At 44.2% G+C, this 17,816-nt stretch overlaps 1 protein-coding gene across 15 annotated transcripts in view; it reads left to right on the top strand.

The window, feature by feature from the left end:
- NRP1 (neuropilin 1) overlaps positions 1-17,531 on the top strand; it is a 136,845-nt gene extending 119,314 nt beyond the window's left edge. For 8 of the 15 annotated variants that reach the window (XM_048219534.2, XM_048219539.2, XM_048219532.2 and 5 more), the window contains 6 exons: positions 128-187; positions 5,436-5,573; positions 9,446-9,717; positions 10,204-10,300; positions 12,520-12,570; positions 14,651-17,531. In XM_048219534.2, the coding sequence (XP_048075491.1) occupies positions 128-187; positions 5,436-5,573; positions 9,446-9,717; positions 10,204-10,300; positions 12,520-12,570; positions 14,651-14,940 (908 nt within the window). In that variant the 3' untranslated portion in view covers positions 14,941-17,531. Of the gene's footprint in view, positions 1-127; positions 188-5,435; positions 5,574-9,442; positions 9,718-10,203; positions 10,301-12,519; positions 12,571-14,650 lie in introns of all 15 variants that reach the window. The other 7 variants (XM_048219536.2, XM_048219530.2, XM_048219529.2 and 4 more) reach the window with 1 other exon arrangement.
- The last annotated feature ends 285 nt before the right edge of the window (positions 17,532-17,816 follow it).

A 17,816-nucleotide genomic window follows, 5' to 3' on the forward strand; every position in this document is an offset into this window, starting at 1 on the left:
GAGGGATTTTCTATGGAGAACTTTCTCCAGCAAGTGTAGCCCAGCATACAGCATTTCTTGACTGTGTACTATCCACAATGCTTCCTTTTTCTGATTTTTGTATGGTACTATTTTTTTTGTTTTTCAGGCGGTACCACTGTGCTGACCACAGAAAAACCAACCATAATAGACAGCACCATACAATCAGGTATCCAAAAGAAAAAAAACAGAAAATGGGGTAGATTTCCCGTGCGCCTCTGCCCCCACTCCCCCCACCCCCAAGTCACGCATCGCCTCGCTTCTCGGTTTCAGTTTCTCTCAAAGTCCTAGAAGAGAGATGCCACGCAGCATGTGGTCTCCAAGCGTGAGCCATAAATATTGCTTTCCTTTCATCTGCATGTATATGCAGCAGGGAGTGGTTTCCTTCCCCATCAGTAATTGCCAAATGGTGACAATCCCAGCTCTCGACGGAAGGAACTGGGTAACATACTTTGTTTAACACAGCACATCTAGGACATGGACTGTGTTTGCAAACTCCAGGAGAAGGAAAACTCACAGGCAGCAGCCTGACTATTTATTTTCATCACAATTCTGCAAAACCGAGACAGGCAAAGTTTGTCAGTTTTGCCTGCCACGGAGTTGGCAGTTTGACAACAGCGTTTCCAGTGGGCGTGCCACGAAATGGGGTGCCGGAAACCACAGCTGTGATTGTGCGCGGGGACAGCGGCGCCCTGCGGAGCAGCACCTCCTCACCCTTTTATGAATAGAAAAGCCTAATGACTTTTCAAACCCGTGGCTTGCTGTTTACCAGGGGCCAGGCGGGCAGCAGTTAAATGGCAGCCTTCTCCCCCCTTTGTATTTTGTTGGTATTCTGTAAAAGTCTTCCTCACAGACACACACCAAGGGAAATAGTGCAAGCAATCAGAGGTTTTAAATACTTTAAAGTTAATCATTAGAGTAAGGTGAACAGGTCAGTTTTCCAGCTTCTCCCATTTCCTTTATCCAAGCTCACTGAGCCTTGGCCTCCACAGTCATTTATTAATGGGGCGTGTGGTGTATATCAATGTTTCCTCAACAGTATGACACTACCCAGCGAGGCAGAAAGTAGAAAGGGCTCCTCTAATTAATATGCTTCCTTAAAGGATGCTGTCACTGTTGACCCGATTAAACTGCAAAACAAGGTTCTCTTCTGTTGAACTTAACCCCGAGTTTCCCTGTGGTGTGCTCAGGTTGACAGAATTCCTGTGACCCCACAGCTCAAACACCCCCAGCTACTGAAAGGTGAAACAGAAGAGTATCTGTTCCCCTAAATTCAGAAAAACACTGTAGTCCAAAGGACACCTTGCCGAGGTATAAGCTATGGCCTTTAGGGGTTGGGCCGCCACCCAGGATGGACCCTCGGGAGTCCGGCCTCTCACGTGCTTCCTGCCTTCCCTGAGGGTCCTGGGCCTTCTCAGGTGGTTCTCTGCGGAGTACCCACCGGCCGGCTCTCTGGGACCCCCTGTAATAGGGAAGAGGGCTGAGGTGACAAAACGAAGTTCTAGTAACCTAACAAACATGTTAACTGCCCTGTTAGTTTTTTCTCTCGCCAGAGACTTAATTAAAACCCCTCTGAAGTTGCCAGCAAACTTGTCTCATCTCTTCTCTCTTCTTGCCTATCAAAGAGCTAGGGATCATTGAAAAACCGAAAGTTGAGCAACAGCTCTGGAGACAATGGAAAGGTACACTCCAGATTCCAAAGTGGGATAATTTCCCCTGGACATGGTAGGTCAGGAATGACTGCGTGAACACATGTGGTTTGTGCATGAGATCAAGGGCCAGCCATCCCATGGGGTGTACTGTGGTCAGAGCACAGATGAACAAATCCCGAAGCAGGAAGACCATTGGCCACCGCCATCTAAACCAGTTCATGTCAAACAACAGGGCTTCCTGATAGAGGGGGTCTGCTCCTGTTTTGAGTTCTACCATCAGCCCAGAGTCCTTTACAAATCACCTTGGTTTCTGGTTTTTCCATTGCCTGAGTCATGAATCTGTCTCCCAGTCTTTGTGGATAATGGACTGTCTGACCTTCTCTGAGGAGTTCTGTTCATTGTCACCTTCTGGCTAAGCCAGTGTTCAGAACAGTTCACGAGGCCCTGCGTGTGCATCAAGTCCGAGGCCAAGTCTAACCTTGAGCTGTTCACCCAGTGGTCGGACCCACCTCTCTGATAATCTGATCCACGCTGTTCTGCAGGTTTCAGATTCTTTGGGCATATTTACAAGCAGCAAATTGGACCCCTAAACTTTCATCTAATCTGATTTTGCTGAAGCCATTATAGATTCAAGCAGAGTCTTAAGATTTCATTTCTGAGGATTCTTATCAATAGCATAAACTCGGTGGGCATATAATACTCATACACTGCCTGGGTTGTGATCAGAGGCATCGGAGCCTGTTAATGCTCTGCCAGAAAATGATGAGAAATCCTGCGTGTTCCAGCCAGCTCCCCCTGCTGAAACCTCTCACGCTCTGAGGCTCTTCAAACACTCCCAGAGCATCTCAGGGTCGACTGGTGACCTATGATTGCATGGGCCTAAGCACCTCCACTCTCCTGGCCTGAAAGACCCGTCCGAGAGTAAGCTAGTTAACATCCTCGAAAGAAGTTTTGAATACTGGATTCCAAAATTAAATCCTTGTGCATATACGGTGCTAATGATTAGAATGCGGCAAGATAGGTTCCACGAGCGCAGCTGGGGCCGGCACACAGCAGCTATAAATTTGTTTTAAGTTCAGAATATTGTTTCCTGCTATTTTTAAGAGTCAAGAAGGGATTTAGCCAGATTACTCCCAATGAATTTAATGAGAATTGTGCAGCCACAGGGCTTGGGTAATATTTTGAAGACTGAAAGGTCACTAGTCCTATATACTTACTTCGTTCGTCAGTTTGCTTTTTTCTATTTCTTTCTCTCTTTTCTCTTTTCTCTTCTATTCCTCTCTTTCTTTCTTCTTTTCTTTCTTTCTTTCTTTCTTTCTATCTTTCTTTCTTTCTTTCTCCTCCCTCTAAATGTATGTGTGTGTGTTTTACGTGTCTCGTAGCCTTTCTGGCCAGCCCTGAACTGTCAACGTCTTCTCACTCCACACCCCACCCCCACCATATGCATGGATTAAGAAAAAAAAGAATATTTCTTTTAAATTAACAAGATTGTCATAGATTATATGATCGGGACAAGAAGATGAAAGGACAGTAAAATACAAAAGGTTAGAGCCGATCACCTTGTTTAAGTCATAGGATCAGAGAAAACATGAGAAGATCAACATAGCCCATCGCTCAGGGCAGCCGCAGAAATGCTCGAGACTTCCTTTCAAACAAGGTCATCCTATGTCCTGGTCATTAGCAACACATCCAAACTCATAGATTTTATGATATCACCAGAATATTAAGAGCCAAAATAATGCATGGTGTGGTTTCTATACTATACGATAAATTTAATGTATTCGCCAGAAATGCAACCAGAAATGTGTGCGCTCTAATAGCTTGCTGCCTCCTGCATGTGCACGTCTTATAACTTACACGTAAGGAGGAAACCCAAAACCACACACATATTAACATTTTCCAATAGTAACATTTTCTAACAGGAGATTATGCAACAGTACATTCCAGGTTCTTGGGTGTTGACATCCAAGGTTGCTCAACCACCCAGTCACTGTTCAGTTGACTGTAGTTCATCTGCATAATTCAATCTTGCTGCTCAAAAGTGTGGTAAATTTTGGAGGAGTTTTCTCATGCTTTAAGAAGCCCTATGTCGTGGTTATGATAGACGAGACATGACATATATCTCTCCAGTGACACCATAACTGTGAAATACAGCCCTTTTGCACTCACCGAAAGTGCGCGCCTTAGACTGGTCATGTGGCTGGCTCGCTAGAGCGGGTTTTCCCCAACTAGCTCTGCGCACCCACCCTTTGGGAGGTCTCATTGTCCTTGAAAGGGAGAATCCATCCTGCTCCGTTTTGACAATGCATAGGGTGAATTACTTCCAAAATTCTACATTAGCATTTGCAAAGGGTTCCTTGGAAACAAAAAATGCAAAGTAAATCATCTTATCTATTCAATAAATCTTCCCATAAAAAAATCCCTCCCGCCATTGTTAAAGTGGGAGAGCAGACAATGGAGGCCAAGCTGCCTGAAGGAAGCACGCAGGCCCTGTCGTGTTAAACACAAAGTTAAAGAAGAGATCAAAACAAGATCTGATCTCAGCCTGACTCTAATACAGCCTACGTGACTATACTTCCCTTCTTGTACATACGAATGGTTTTGAGACCTGTTCAAGATCAACTGGCAAAATGCCCTAGGCACCTTTCTCTCCGTTTCAATGCTGCCATCTTGTGGATTACCTAAGCTCAAGGAGAAGCAGTGACCTCCCTTCATTAGAGAAAACAGCTGCTTTGGGTGTTTAATTTTATGTGGGGGGAGGAGTAGGACTGACCAAAGCACGAGAATTTTATCTTTAGGATTATTTGAATTAAGAGCTTCAGTCTACTGAAAACAAATTCCAAGCCACAGTGGTTTCATCTCTTTCATACTTAAAAAGTTAAGCTACTTCTAAAAAAAAAAAAAGGTTGGGGGGGGGGTAAAAACTAAAGCTATAGAGGCTTAAAAAAACCACGACAGTCAAATAGCACCCTGTAGAACACACAGGACAAATCATTCCTGAGAATACATTCATACTTTCTTTTCAAATTCCAAAGGAAACATTTTTGGTTTTGAACATTAAAAATTTTTTAAGTGGACAGCTCTTTAAAACTGCTTTGGCTCTACGTGGACTTGCATGAGGGTTTTAGTTTACATGCAAATTTCAAAATTCACTAAAAAAGCAGGAACTTACACTTAAAATTAATTGACCTGACACAAAGCACAGGAGACTAAATAACCTTAAGAAACACTTGAGAGATTTGACATAAAGTCCTGAGGCATTTCCCAGTGTGGTGAGAATACAGATAGCCTCCAGAATCCAGCCAAGTCACATTTCTAGACTTTTGAGGTTCACGGGTCAATCTGTACTTAAGATTCTTCTCATTGGTGGATATCAATGTATAGGATTCATCCTCAAGAACAGAGTATCTTTCATATTAAATATCGGGGGCAGAGGGAGAATGTTAGAGATGTAATACATCTGCCTTGGAAAGGAACCTTCCCGGCAATTTTATGTAAAACCAATTTGACAGGCAGTCCATAATCTTTTTAAAGCTGGATAAAAAAAAAAAAATCCAAAACGTGATTTTGCAAACATTTTGACATCTCCATGCATCTTTTGAGTTTCCTGGTAATCCTGGGTTTTGTGGCTTTCCCAGAATTTTCAAACAGACATTAAGTTATATAAATTGTGCCTTTCGTGAGCAAGTTAAGGGCCTTTCTGACCTAAATGATTAAATTTGTCTTTCTCTGCTTGTCTCTATTTTTCCTTTCCACCCACTGAAGAGTTTCCAACATATGGTTTTAACTGTGAGTTTGGCTGGGGTTCTCACAAGACGTTCTGTCACTGGGAACACGACAATCACGTGCAGCTCAAGTGGAGTGTGTTGACCAGCAAAACCGGACCCATTCAGGATCACACAGGTAACGGAGGGTTCACTGCGACCTCGTTCCTTTGAATTAGAGAAGGTGTTACTGTGGAGAGTTTCTGGGGTCTGTGAGATTCGGGGTGTTAGAAAACACCCCCAAGCATTCACGCGTGCTTTCATTTCCTGGAATTACCAAGATCTCCTTTCCTAGAAGAGATGCTCCTATGCCTGGTAGCAGAGAAGGCTGATTAAATCTGGCGACTGATGGCCTCGCGGAAAAATAGCAAACTGGGCAAAGTTGTGCGAAAAAGTACCTGTTTTATACTTTTCCTCAACCATTTTCGTCGAAATTTCAAATGTGATCAAAAGCAGAAAAGGCTTAGTGACCTGAACCCTGTATGCTTCAACAAGCACCACCTCCCAGGACCCTTATTTTACCGCTAGCACCCCGACTCCGGATTATTTTGAAGCAAATCCAGATAAATGTCCTCTCATTTGTTTTGCAGCTAAGAAACAATAAGTGAGCCCATACTCACTCACTCTTGACCCTCGAAGTAGAAGTGGAACAAGGTGGGGTGGGATTCTTATTCTTTTGAGGAGATTGTAAATCTGGCCCGTTTTTTCTGAGCAGGTGGAAACTTCACCGCTCTCCACCCCACCTCCTGTCTTAATTTCCTGCTAAGATTAATTAGTGGCAGAGGGATGGGTCGGGGGTCACTAGGGGCTGACAGCCACTCCAGTGAACTCTTCATTCACCGCCAACCTGCTTTCCTCTGAGTCCTTTTGTCATCCAACTCGAGGTGCTGCGTAAAGATCGGCGGTTGTCCTCACAACGCCCACACATACACACGCTCCCACGCACTCACCACAAACACTCAACCGAGGAACTTCTCCCCAACTCAGTGAAACTTACAGGACGGTTCGCTCAAGAGGTGGTTTCCCAAGTGATACCCTAGAGGGCCATTTGCTGATGCTGAGAAATCTCATTAAGCAAAAGTCCCCCATGCTGGGACTTTGGATGAGTGGGTCAGTGGGCCAATGGATGGGCAGAGGGCACTTCATGCCTTTCCCATTTTGTCGTTCCCTTTTTTCCCCCCAGTGAATATAACCATTAAGTAGGTTGAATTGGCCTCCTTCCACCACAGCTACCTCTTTGCCTAATGAGAATGACAAGGAAATTGGATAAAATTGGACTCCTTCAATTCTGAGACACTTTCAATTGAATCTTAAGACAAGCAGTTTTAGAAAACTTAAAATACTTTGACTGTAAATGGCACTGTACATATAAATGGCATCAAATTAACCAAATGCAATTAGCTGAAATGAAGGCAGTAATGGTGGAAAAATTGATGCAAAGTGAAGCAAAATGGCTCAGTAGGATCTGACATTCAAAGGAGGTTAAAAGCTATGTTAGCCAGAGACAAAAGCTAAAAGGCTTGCAGAAGTAAAGTGCTAATTGAGAAAATGAAGACAGAGTTCCTGACCCAGAACTGTGATAAAACCCCTGCAAGGAAAAATACCAACGCTTTATGCATTGGAGTATCAGAAAAGGAGGGCTTGTCCTAGAGTAACAGCTGAAGAGTGTGATTCCTTCCGAAGGATTTGTCTCTTTTGTTCTCCCAGACGCCCAGATTTCCTTGGCTGTGGTGTGAGGTCTGCTCTGAGGAGAAAAAGCCTCCTACAGCACTAGAAACACAAGCATTTGCTGAGAGAGAGGGGTGAGCCCGACATCTGAAAGGCAGGAACTTGTTAACATTAAAAAAAAACTAGATGAAAGGAGTCGTGCGTGCAGCTCACATGGGCACAGACGGACATTAGACAGTATTCCGCAGTTTGCAAATCAGACACGGAGATTTCTTTAAATTAACACGATCTAGGTAAAATATCCTGCTGTTCATTTTGAATTTATTGGAAGGAATCCCACTTGGTTTTCTGCATTTGACTTCTAAGAGGGAAGCTATGTACCTCCTTCCAGAGGATTCCTGAAACCCAGCATCTTCCCGGTTGGTTGAACAAGTGGTATTTGAGGAGCCCTGTTACTTGGTAGATGCCGCACCGGGCACAGGAGATGCGGGAATAAAGGGGGGGCCCTGCCCTGAGGAGCTCAGGGTCTAGTTGCAGGCGGGAAATGATTACGGTGCAGGGGGAGAGGGGCCCCAGGCAGGGGTGAGCGGCGATGGGAAAGATGACATGGGGGCTCAGAGAGAGCAGTTCTGTCCCAGAGAGTCTGGGCTAGGACTGGCATGCGCGGATGCAGAAGAGGGATTGCAGGGCGTGTGTGAAGCAGTTAGCGGCATGGCAGGGGTGTGCCCCCGCGGGGGCCGCGTGAAGAAGTGTGGCCAGGCTAACGGTAGTGGTGCCTCTGACAAGCTTCGAGCAGATGAGCGCCAGGAGCATGTTTTTAAAAGACCACAGCGGTGTCTGGACAGAGGTCAGGCAAGATTTCTCAAGCGGTCTTCCTCCCTCTGCCCAGGTCCAGTTTTCTCCCCCTTTCTCCCACCTGTCCTCTGACCAGCCAGAATAAGCCTCATGGGCTCCAGCAATGTGCTTCCTCTCTACAGCAACTCCAACTTCAGTATTTCCCCCTAAGTACGGGGATACTGGGCACAGAGGCCAGATGGGTGCCTTTTTTACCTGTCCCTCTCGGGGGACCAAGACCCTACTCCCGTCAGTGAGATGGTGCTGTCACGCAGATAGGGACCCACCATCTGGTAAAAGAGTGGGAGAAAGCAAACCCCGAGGGCCACTGGGTCCACGTGACCACAGGGGGCGCTCCGTGAAGACCGCATCGCGCAGGCCGCTGGAGCTGTGAATTTCATTTCCACCCCCCTTTTATTATCCCACCCATTGGTTTTCTTGCGAGGGTTTTGGTGCAATCACATGTAAGCAGCCAGGTGAGGGAAGCAAGCTGCCGGCTAACACCTCTCCTTCCACCTGGACCCTGTGGACACAGGCAAGAAGATACAAGGACGTGCCCACATGTGCGCGGGGGAAAAGTACCGCACAAACACGCAAACCCCTTGGGCAGCCAACAAAACATCCTGCTGCCCACTGAGGCCCGAGCATCAGATTCACACTTACATCAGGTGAGGCATTAGAGTAGGTATTTCTATTTGCAGAGCAAACAGTGGAACATGAGTTGTGTGTGTAGACCAGGTGGTGGCAGGAGGAAATGTTCCCACTGGGGGTAATTAAAAGCAAAGCCAAGAGTAAGTCCTTGCAGGTCGGCAAGTCTCTACGTTGCCAAAATGGCACGTTCTAATAAGCCTGAAAAACGCAACCTTGCCTCTCCTTGAACCAGAAGCCCACATCAAACAGGACTGGGACTTGCAGCTGAGATTCAGACTCGCAGGAGCACGTAAGGAATTGATAGGTCATTAAAATAAACTGGGGAAAAACCATCTGAATTTGGAGGAAAAAGATCACTAGATTATTTGGGAAAACTGCAAGTGTATTATTATCAAGCAGTGATAGTAACCAAAGTATCATCAGCCAGCTCAAATGGTAAATAAGAAAACATCTACATTATTCCATGTCATGTCGGTATTCATATCCGTGCTGCTGAAACTGTTTTAAAGTTGCGTGAAAATAGGTCTGCCCTCTGCTTTCAATGTGCTTGCAACGATGCAAAGGCCAACGGGGGTCGTCAGCCATGGCCATGTGACAATGCCTTCCAAATCCAGAGTGCCCGAATTAGTGCTGTTTCACAGCCTTCTCCCCATCAAACACCCACTCACAGAGGCTTGGAGCTCAGCCTTAGGTGCCAAAGAGGTTCCCCAACAACCGCACACCCTTCCCTTTCCACTGCATATCTAGGTTCTTGATGCTCAGCCCAGGAGAGAAGGTTCGAGTCATGGCGCTTGAAAGAAGCAATGAAGGGGTCGTAAATGTGGCCACTCTCCCTAACCTGGTTTTTTGTCACAGCAGGTGATGGCAACTTCATCTATTCCCAAGCGGATGAAAACCAGAAGGGCAAAGTGGCTCGTCTGGTGAGCCCCGTGGTGTATTCCCAGAACTCCGCCCACTGCATGACCTTCTGGTATCACATGTCTGGTGCGCACGTGGGCACGCTGAGGGTCAAGCTGCACTACCAGAAGCCAGAGGAGTATGATCAGTTGGTCTGGATGGCCATTGGACACCAAGGAGACCACTGGAAGGAAGGGCGGGTCCTGCTCCACAAGTCTCTGAAACTTTATCAGGTGTGCGGTCTTCCCCAGGCGGGAGGGCAGCTCCTTCAGGGAGACGGGAGATGGGGATGATATTTTGGAAATTATGTAAATGAGATGTGGGAATTATTCCAATTATTATTTCAGGTGTTTCCCAAACCTGGGATTTTGCTGCAGTGATGATACCCTCAGTAGCATATTTCAGGAATAGAACCAATTTGCTGCAAAAGAGGGGAGAATACTAGTACTTTATAATCTTATTTCTGGGCTGTCACAATGAACATTCCTTTTATTCGCCGCTCTCCCCAGTTTTGAATTTTGAATTATAAAAAGAGAGTGTTAGGAGAAGTTTTATGCCATCACCAGGCAGTTAATATAGATTGATGAGCAAAGCGCGTGCTTAGGTGAAATCTCATGAATTTAATTTACGTGCCATAGATTGAACTGAACAAGCATTTGTAAACACTGCTACTCGGGACTGAACATTTCAATACTGTGAAAATGATCTCATTTTGTTAGGTGATTTTTGAAGGCGAAATCGGAAAAGGAAATCTTGGTGGGATTGCAGTGGATGACATTAGTATTAACAACCACATTTCCCAAGAGGACTGTGCAAGTGAGTATGAACTGCTGTACAAGACACGCTTGCCCGGGGCATGAAGATTTTCACGCAAGGGTCTTTGTCTTGCTCCTTTAGACCTAGAATTTCAATGTGGGCTGTAAGGACATCATGTGAAATGCATATTTTGGTACAACAGGGCATAAAACGAGGTCGGTTTACCTTTAGCTACCCCATTCCCTAACCTCGTTCATTTAGTGTCTGCTTGGAACCTGCAAAACCACGTAAATAATGTGAAATCCAAAAACCATAGCTAAAAAGAAAGAGTCACCAAAAAAAAAAAAAAAAAGATAAAAAAGAAAGACTCACAGCTTACAGGCTAAATATACCATGCCAAAACATTTTGATGAAAAGTGGAAAACTCAGACGTCTGGATAATTCCGAATATCTAGGTGTATAAACAAAACAGCAGGTCTTTGAAAATTTTGAGCACAGTGAACTTAATTAAGATTACATTGTTGATGAATCATAGAGGCCATAATTCTTTGCTTTATTACAAATAAGTAGATGTTTCTGACTCTAAAAATAGTTGAAAGAACTCAAAAGAATAAATGAAATTTTGAGACCTTGCTTAGTACTACCGAGTGTACGGTATGTGTTGGTCTGGTATATGGATGAAAGTTGACGTCGGAAACCAACTTGTATTCCACGGTTCTTGATGTATAATTATAAATAGTGTCACTAATGGCAATGTAATAGCACAGTAATTAGTCTTAAGCTCCATTTGCTACACTTCAACTTTTACTATATATCATATAATAGGATGTTAATTATAACAAAATGGAATAAGCCTATTGGGCAAATTTAAGACAAAGGAGGTCTGTTGGCAGTAATGGGTTTTTGGTCATTTCAGCAATTTACAAAGCTTTTATTATACAATATATCGAATATATGTAACCCTAAAGTGGCAATAATTTGATACAGTCAATTAAAGAAATTAGGGGAAAAGAGCAGTGAATGAAGATCTGCCTCTTTGTACCATGTAAGGGAATGTACCTAATGTCACACTACTCAGCCGGTCTTCGCAGGAAATGATAAGACCTAAGATGTCAGTTGACATTACGCTCCAGGTTGCCCATGCCCAAGTCTACACTGTTGTTAAAATATGCATTTCATGTAGTTACACAGTGTGCGTGCAATGCCACTGCTTTCCTATTCCAAAATGAAAATGAGGTGTTTGGAATGTGAGCGCGAACTCCATAAATGAAAACAAAGAAATAAAATTGAATTCCATTCGACAAGTTTTAACGGACTGCATACTGTACGCAAAGCAGCACCCAAGTGCTCCAGTGAATATATGAGGGATAAGACGATTCAATGAGCCTTTTTCTTTTCATGGAACTGGTCCACATGGCTGTAGTTGTTGCTGGGCATCGTGCTCAGAAAGTCACAACTAAAGCACCAGCAAAATACGCTATGTTGCTGTCCCAGTAAAAAGATGTCTAAGGTGATTGTATAATGAGTCATCACATATGTATCCTTGAATACTTGGCTATGGACGCTAGGAGACTATCAACTATTTATCAGTTATCCACACATTTATGCAACAAATATTTATTGAGGCACCTTTTCAGTTCTGGACACTGTTATAAATGTTGGGAATATGGCAGTCAGTAAAGTACCTGAAACTTTCTGCCCTCGCCTCAAGACCACTGGGCTGCTGGGACTCTACTTCTTCCAGAGATTTTATTTATTTTACTTTATTATTATAATTATAATATTATTATTATTATTATTATTATTATTATTATTTTGGGGGACACAGTGTCTTGCCTCAAAGAGCTTGTAATACTATTTGGGAAAACTAACTAGCCCTCCCAAATTTAGGAAGAAGTTCTCTACAAAAAGCACAAGATGGTAGCCTAAGGCACAACCCCACTACTCTTTTCTGTTTCCATCACCTTTCCCCCACATTCCAGATGCCAGAACGATTACACTCCACTCTTCTCCTGAAACAATACACTCTGCTAACAGCAGTGTTTGCTGGATTTCGATGTGACACCAATTTCCTAGTCCTTTGACACCGCCTCTCCATTATTCTGCAGTTAGGGGGTGGGGTTGGATTGCACTACAAATTCCCAAGGAAATCTAGCAGAACCATTAGTCTGAGTGTGTGTGTGTGTGTGTGTGTGTGTGTGTAAGGGTTTATGTGGTTTGTGTGTATTGGATTTTCTTGGCAGTTCAAATATCTCTTTCAATTTTGTTTGACTTGTCAGAACCAGCAGACCTGGATAAAAGGAACCCAGAAAACAAAATTGATGAAACAGGTAAGTTTATCTTGCTGACCAATTTAAAAAAAAACTTGCCCTGGCTTTCATTATATTTATGAAGCAACTTTCTGGAGCTCTAGGCACTGGTAGATCAAAGCAGGTCAACTAAAATAAATGTCTCTGCCCATGGTGCTGTGCACTGGGCTGTTGCCATGGAGGGCTCTCTTCTTAGCCACCCGGAGATCTAGGGGAGCAGCGGGGCAGGTCCCGCTCCTGTGAGTGGCTGAGCCCCGGGGGAGCGTGCCCGCCCCGGCCCCGCCCTGTCGGAGCTAGAGGATGTCGTAGAGGATAAACAGGTGAAACACTCTCCCTTTACAGCGATGGAAACAGGAAACCAGGGGAGTCCATGACCTACCCAAAGACCGACACTGATTTTCACGCAGTAGTTTGAAACCCAACCTAAATTCTTGTCTGGTTGATATCCTGATATGATCTTTGAGGACCAGAGCCCAATTTTTGTGATAAGCTTCTGTGCTTGATCCTTCTGTTCCCTCGTCCTCGACATGGGCACCCTAACTTCATGATAATGAAGACAGTGATGACGATGGTGGGGAGGATTTCTTGAGGAGCTAGTATGCCCCAAGTACTTTTCAGGTCTTATCTCGTATGTTGTCTGAGGCTTGTGGATCTCCATTCGCAGATGAGGAGGCTGAAAACTTAGAGCAGTGATTGGCTTTCAGTAGCCCAGTTAACTGGGCTGAAATCTGAAATCTGAAAATGTGTGTTTTCCTTGACTACTTTGTGATCAAATCCAGGACACTTGACCAGAGTTGGGCCCTGCCTGATGTTATTTTATTTCTAGAAGCTTCCACCACCACTCCCAGAGAGCAGTTGCGGGTTGTTGGACACTGGCCCCAGCCTCACTCACAGCTGCTGCCAGCAGCTCTGTGTCCTGCCCGTCAGCATCAGTCCCTGTGGCCGGTAGAAATGTGGACCCAGCATAGTCAGTCTGGGACTTGATAGAGACATATAAGGGGGCGCCGTACGAAGCTGTTAATAACATTGACATGCGGCTCATTGGGCTTAGTTGCGCAGCCCATACTGAGATGTCAACTTTATTAGAGGTTGTTTCAAAACAATGTTTCAAGGGAGAGAATATGAATATGCCCCAAGGCTTGTTTTCCTCTGTTTAGGGACTTGCGTCTCCTATTTTTAGTTTTCCTTGATTGGAATCTTTGTTGATCAGAACACCATTAAGTAAACACTATGCATGTTGTGCATTAACATTTTGGTCTCATTTCTAGTACCACGTAATTAGGCTCAAAGCTCCCATGTTAATAATTTCTCATGTTCCACTCTAAAGAAAACATTTCCCCAGTGACGGAACTGCAGAGCAGCGTGACTGTCTCCAGTGAAAGCACCAGTCTGCAAAGATGCTGATTATTAAATGTGTTCTATTCAGCACAACACAGACACGCTCTCTAGCTTTGAGCCATAACCCGCTTTAAATGTCAGCAGCAAGCATCCGCTTTGTTCTGAAAGATCTGTCCTTCTTGAGTGAAACCACAGTGGACTCGGAGGGGGGGAATCTGTTTGACTGGAAGATTTTACATGTGGGGGAGCAAACACGCGTGTGACCCGTGCCTGGACACACTGGAAACGGTGCGACATGCAGGGAGCTTGGAAGGTTTCCTTGGGCCCGGGGTGGGGAGCAGGCAAAGGCACGGGGCATGGTGAAATCCCCCCGCTAACCGAACGTGTGACCAAGCATTTTGCAAAGCTTTAACGACCAGGGACTACAAACACAGATTCCAGTCTAGTGCAGATGGCGGCTGTGCGGAACCTGAATTAGATTAGAACCCTGTTTGCCCAGAATCCGTGGTCTCCGGGTGCTCACCGTTGTGTCAGAATCACGGCACCTCCCATACCTCAGTTCCCAGCGAGTCAGACATAAATGTGGGTGTTTCCTGGCGATGGGGAGCCCAACCCCACTCCAGATCCCCCGCAGGCCCTTGAGGGAGTTCAGACCAACGTGGAGCATGTGATTTGCTTTTTCTCTCCTTTTTCCCTGTTCTTCTGTCTGCTTTCATCTGGTATGTTGGCGGTGCTCACAGGGCCCACTTTGCTTGTCCCCCAGGGAGCACCCCCGGCTACGAAGGCCCAGGAGAAGGCGATGAGAACATCTCCAGGAAGCCGGGCAATGTGCTGAAGACCCTGGATCCCATCCTCATCACCATCATAGCCATGAGCGCCCTGGGGGTCCTCCTGGGCGCCGTGTGCGGGGTGGTGCTCTACTGCGCCTGCTGGCACAACGGCATGTCAGAGAGGAACTTGTCTGCCCTGGAGAACTACAACTTCGAACTCGTGGACGGCGTGAAGTTGAAAAAAGACAAACTGAACACACAGACTACTTACTCGGAGGCATGAAGGCGGGCAGGGGCACAGACAGTCGGAGAACTGCCGTGGAAGGTCAGAACTTGAGCGTGCTGGGAAACTGCTGATCTCTCTCGCTGTCCAGGCTGGGAAGTGCGTTGATGACGCTGAGCCAGGCTTTTCTCAGGAGCTTCGATGAGTATGGCCGACGACAGGAACGAGTTCGCTGTGTTCACAATCGGAATCATGTACAGTCAGCTTTTTTCTGCTGGTTTCATTTGAAGAATCGAATCCAATGCTGGTGTTGAGACCAAGTATGAATGACTTAATAATTCATTTCGACTCTCCCTCCCCTTCTCTCTCCTCCTCCTTTGATGGATTCTTTTCGGAAACTGTGCAAAATCCAAGATGCGGGCACCAAGTGTATTCAGTGGGGCCCTTTTGACGGACATGCTACCTGTAGCCCAGTGCCCAGAATAGAGTAGAAAGCCCGCCCTTCAGTGGACTCCTGAAGCCGTACTTGTGCATAATTGCCCGCGTCGTGCATAGGCAGAGAAGGATTAGGACGTTTTACGTGAACGTATCGCCTCAGTACCGGTATCGTGTGTCAGCTCTGTTTACAAAGCAATACCGTCAGATTTTCTTGATGTTTTCCAGTGTTGTATAAACCTCGTGCTTGTGAACTCCATACAGGAAACTGTGCCATCACCAAACACTGCTGGCAACCGCAATGAAAACTCCTTGGCACTGGCTAGTCTATGTCCTCTCAAGTGCCTTTTTGTTTGTACTGGTTCGCATTGTGTTACATTAACGACCCGCTCCGTTTCTCGCTGGTGAAAGCCCTACTCTTTAATCAAACCCTGGTGGCCCACTGACTAAGAAGAAAGTATATTTTAGTGTGAGATGTCAGCCCCCCGGGATGGCAAGGGCTCCGAAGATTTGGCAATGTGGCTTAATTGCTCTGCTTTTTCCGTAGTTCAATTTCATGTCTCTTGACCCTTTTGTATAAAGCTGCAATATTCTCTCTTATTGGTCTTTCATATGGAATGTATTTTCAAATGTAAACTCTTTCTCTCCTCTCTCTCTCTCTCTCTCTGTCTTTTTTCTCTCTTAGAACTTAAGCATTTGCCATTGTCCAGAAAAGAAACTTGCAGCTTTAACCGGCTGGTAATGGCAAACAATTTTGCTAGACTTTATGTTTAAAAATAAATAAATAAATGAATAAATAAGGGAAATTCCTAACTTTGCCCTCCAAAGTCTAACTTTGGTTTTCTTGTTAACTGGTTAAAGTGACAGTATCTTTTTTCCTTAAGCCCTTTGTCTGTCTGCTCCAATCAAAATGACCTGTGATAGAAGCATTGGTGTTTAAGGAAAGAGTGATAAGCTGAGGGAAGAGGTAATACTAATTGGCTTTCAAGTGAGTCCCAAAGGAAGGACTGAATACAATTCTCCAAATATCCAAAAATATGAGATTTTTACATCCAAACCTACAAACTGACCCTTGAGATCCTTCTTGTTTTGCTATTGAATCAGACAAGGGAAGTGGAAGAAAGAACAGTTAATTTAGGAAAGTGACTATAAATCTGAGTGCCTGGGGTGAAGTATTTTAAGATAAGACGGAGAAAGAAAACGAGTAGAGTCAAAACAAATCTTTAAAAACATCCATTTAGGAGCAGCCCTGAAAAAACAGAGACTTGAATGAATGCATCTAGAAACTTCCAGGGGCTCACAAAGAAAAAAGCGTGCGGGGGCGGGGGGGGTGATAAGACGGAAGCCTCCAACAACAGCACAGAGAGGTAAATATCTTATCAGGCAGCATGTGAATTAATCCAAAGAAGGTGTGGTTGTTTTCAGAAGGTTCCTATCAGGCCATGGTATACAGAAGAACTTTTAGATTTTCCTCCCTTCTTACACTGCTGTGGGGTCCCATTCAGATACATTGGTGGGAGTCACATTTGCATCACGGATGGGTCAGTCCATTCATCTTGGTTTAATTGGATTAAGGATGCCTTTTGTTTCCAGGAAAGTATCGATCACTATGAGAAAAGAATAGATTTTTATCCCCAGAGGCATTCATTCACTTGTTAGAATCGTACTGGGATGAAAGCACTAAGTAAGACCTGATTTTTTTTTTAAGGCAACAGACTTAAAGTTGTCCTTAGCCAAGGAAAAATGATACTGCAACTTTAAATTTTAAAGTATCTTGCACTGATAAATATATTTAAAAATTATATGTTTATAAAGTTATTAATTTGTAAAGGCAGTGTTACAAAATGTTCAGTTTATATTGTTTTAGATTGTTTCGTAATTTTTAAAGGTGTAAAATAACGTATTTTTTCTTTATTGAAATCTATAAGACTTTCTGTAGTAAAATGTTTTCATTTTACTGGTATATGATTGCTTCATGTTTTGTACCATCATAAAATTTTGTGCAAATTTTTTTTACAGAAATTTTTATTTTCTATGACAATGTGACACTTGTAAATTGTTGTTTCAAAATGAACAGCGAAGCCTTAACTTTAAATGACATTTGTATTCTCAGACACTGAGTAGCATAAAAACACATAGAATCGAACTGTAACTTCAATCCCAAACTATGACTACTACATTCCAAAGAGACAGTTGAATTAAACATTTTCATAAAATACCCACACCTGATGGCTTTTATTCTATTAGCTTTGTGATTGTTAAAGAAATTGGTATTATTCCAGCATCAGATAACTTTCAAGATTTTTTAAAGTTGTTTTTGAAAAAGTATATCCTAATAAGGAGAGAAGATTAAAAAGACATACCCTGAAAGTAGACAATCAACCCAAATCGGGCGCTATCAGGATAAGGAATAGAGAGTCTAGCCTTATACTTGGAAAGTTTTCAACCCTAAATCTTGTGTCAGAAGCTCTATCACTAATCCACTTGGTAAAGATTTTTTT

Source organism: Ursus arctos, unplaced genomic scaffold (assembly GCF_023065955.2).
Source record: "Ursus arctos isolate Adak ecotype North America unplaced genomic scaffold, UrsArc2.0 scaffold_30, whole genome shotgun sequence".
Taxonomy (NCBI): Eukaryota; Metazoa; Chordata; class Mammalia; order Carnivora; family Ursidae; genus Ursus; species Ursus arctos.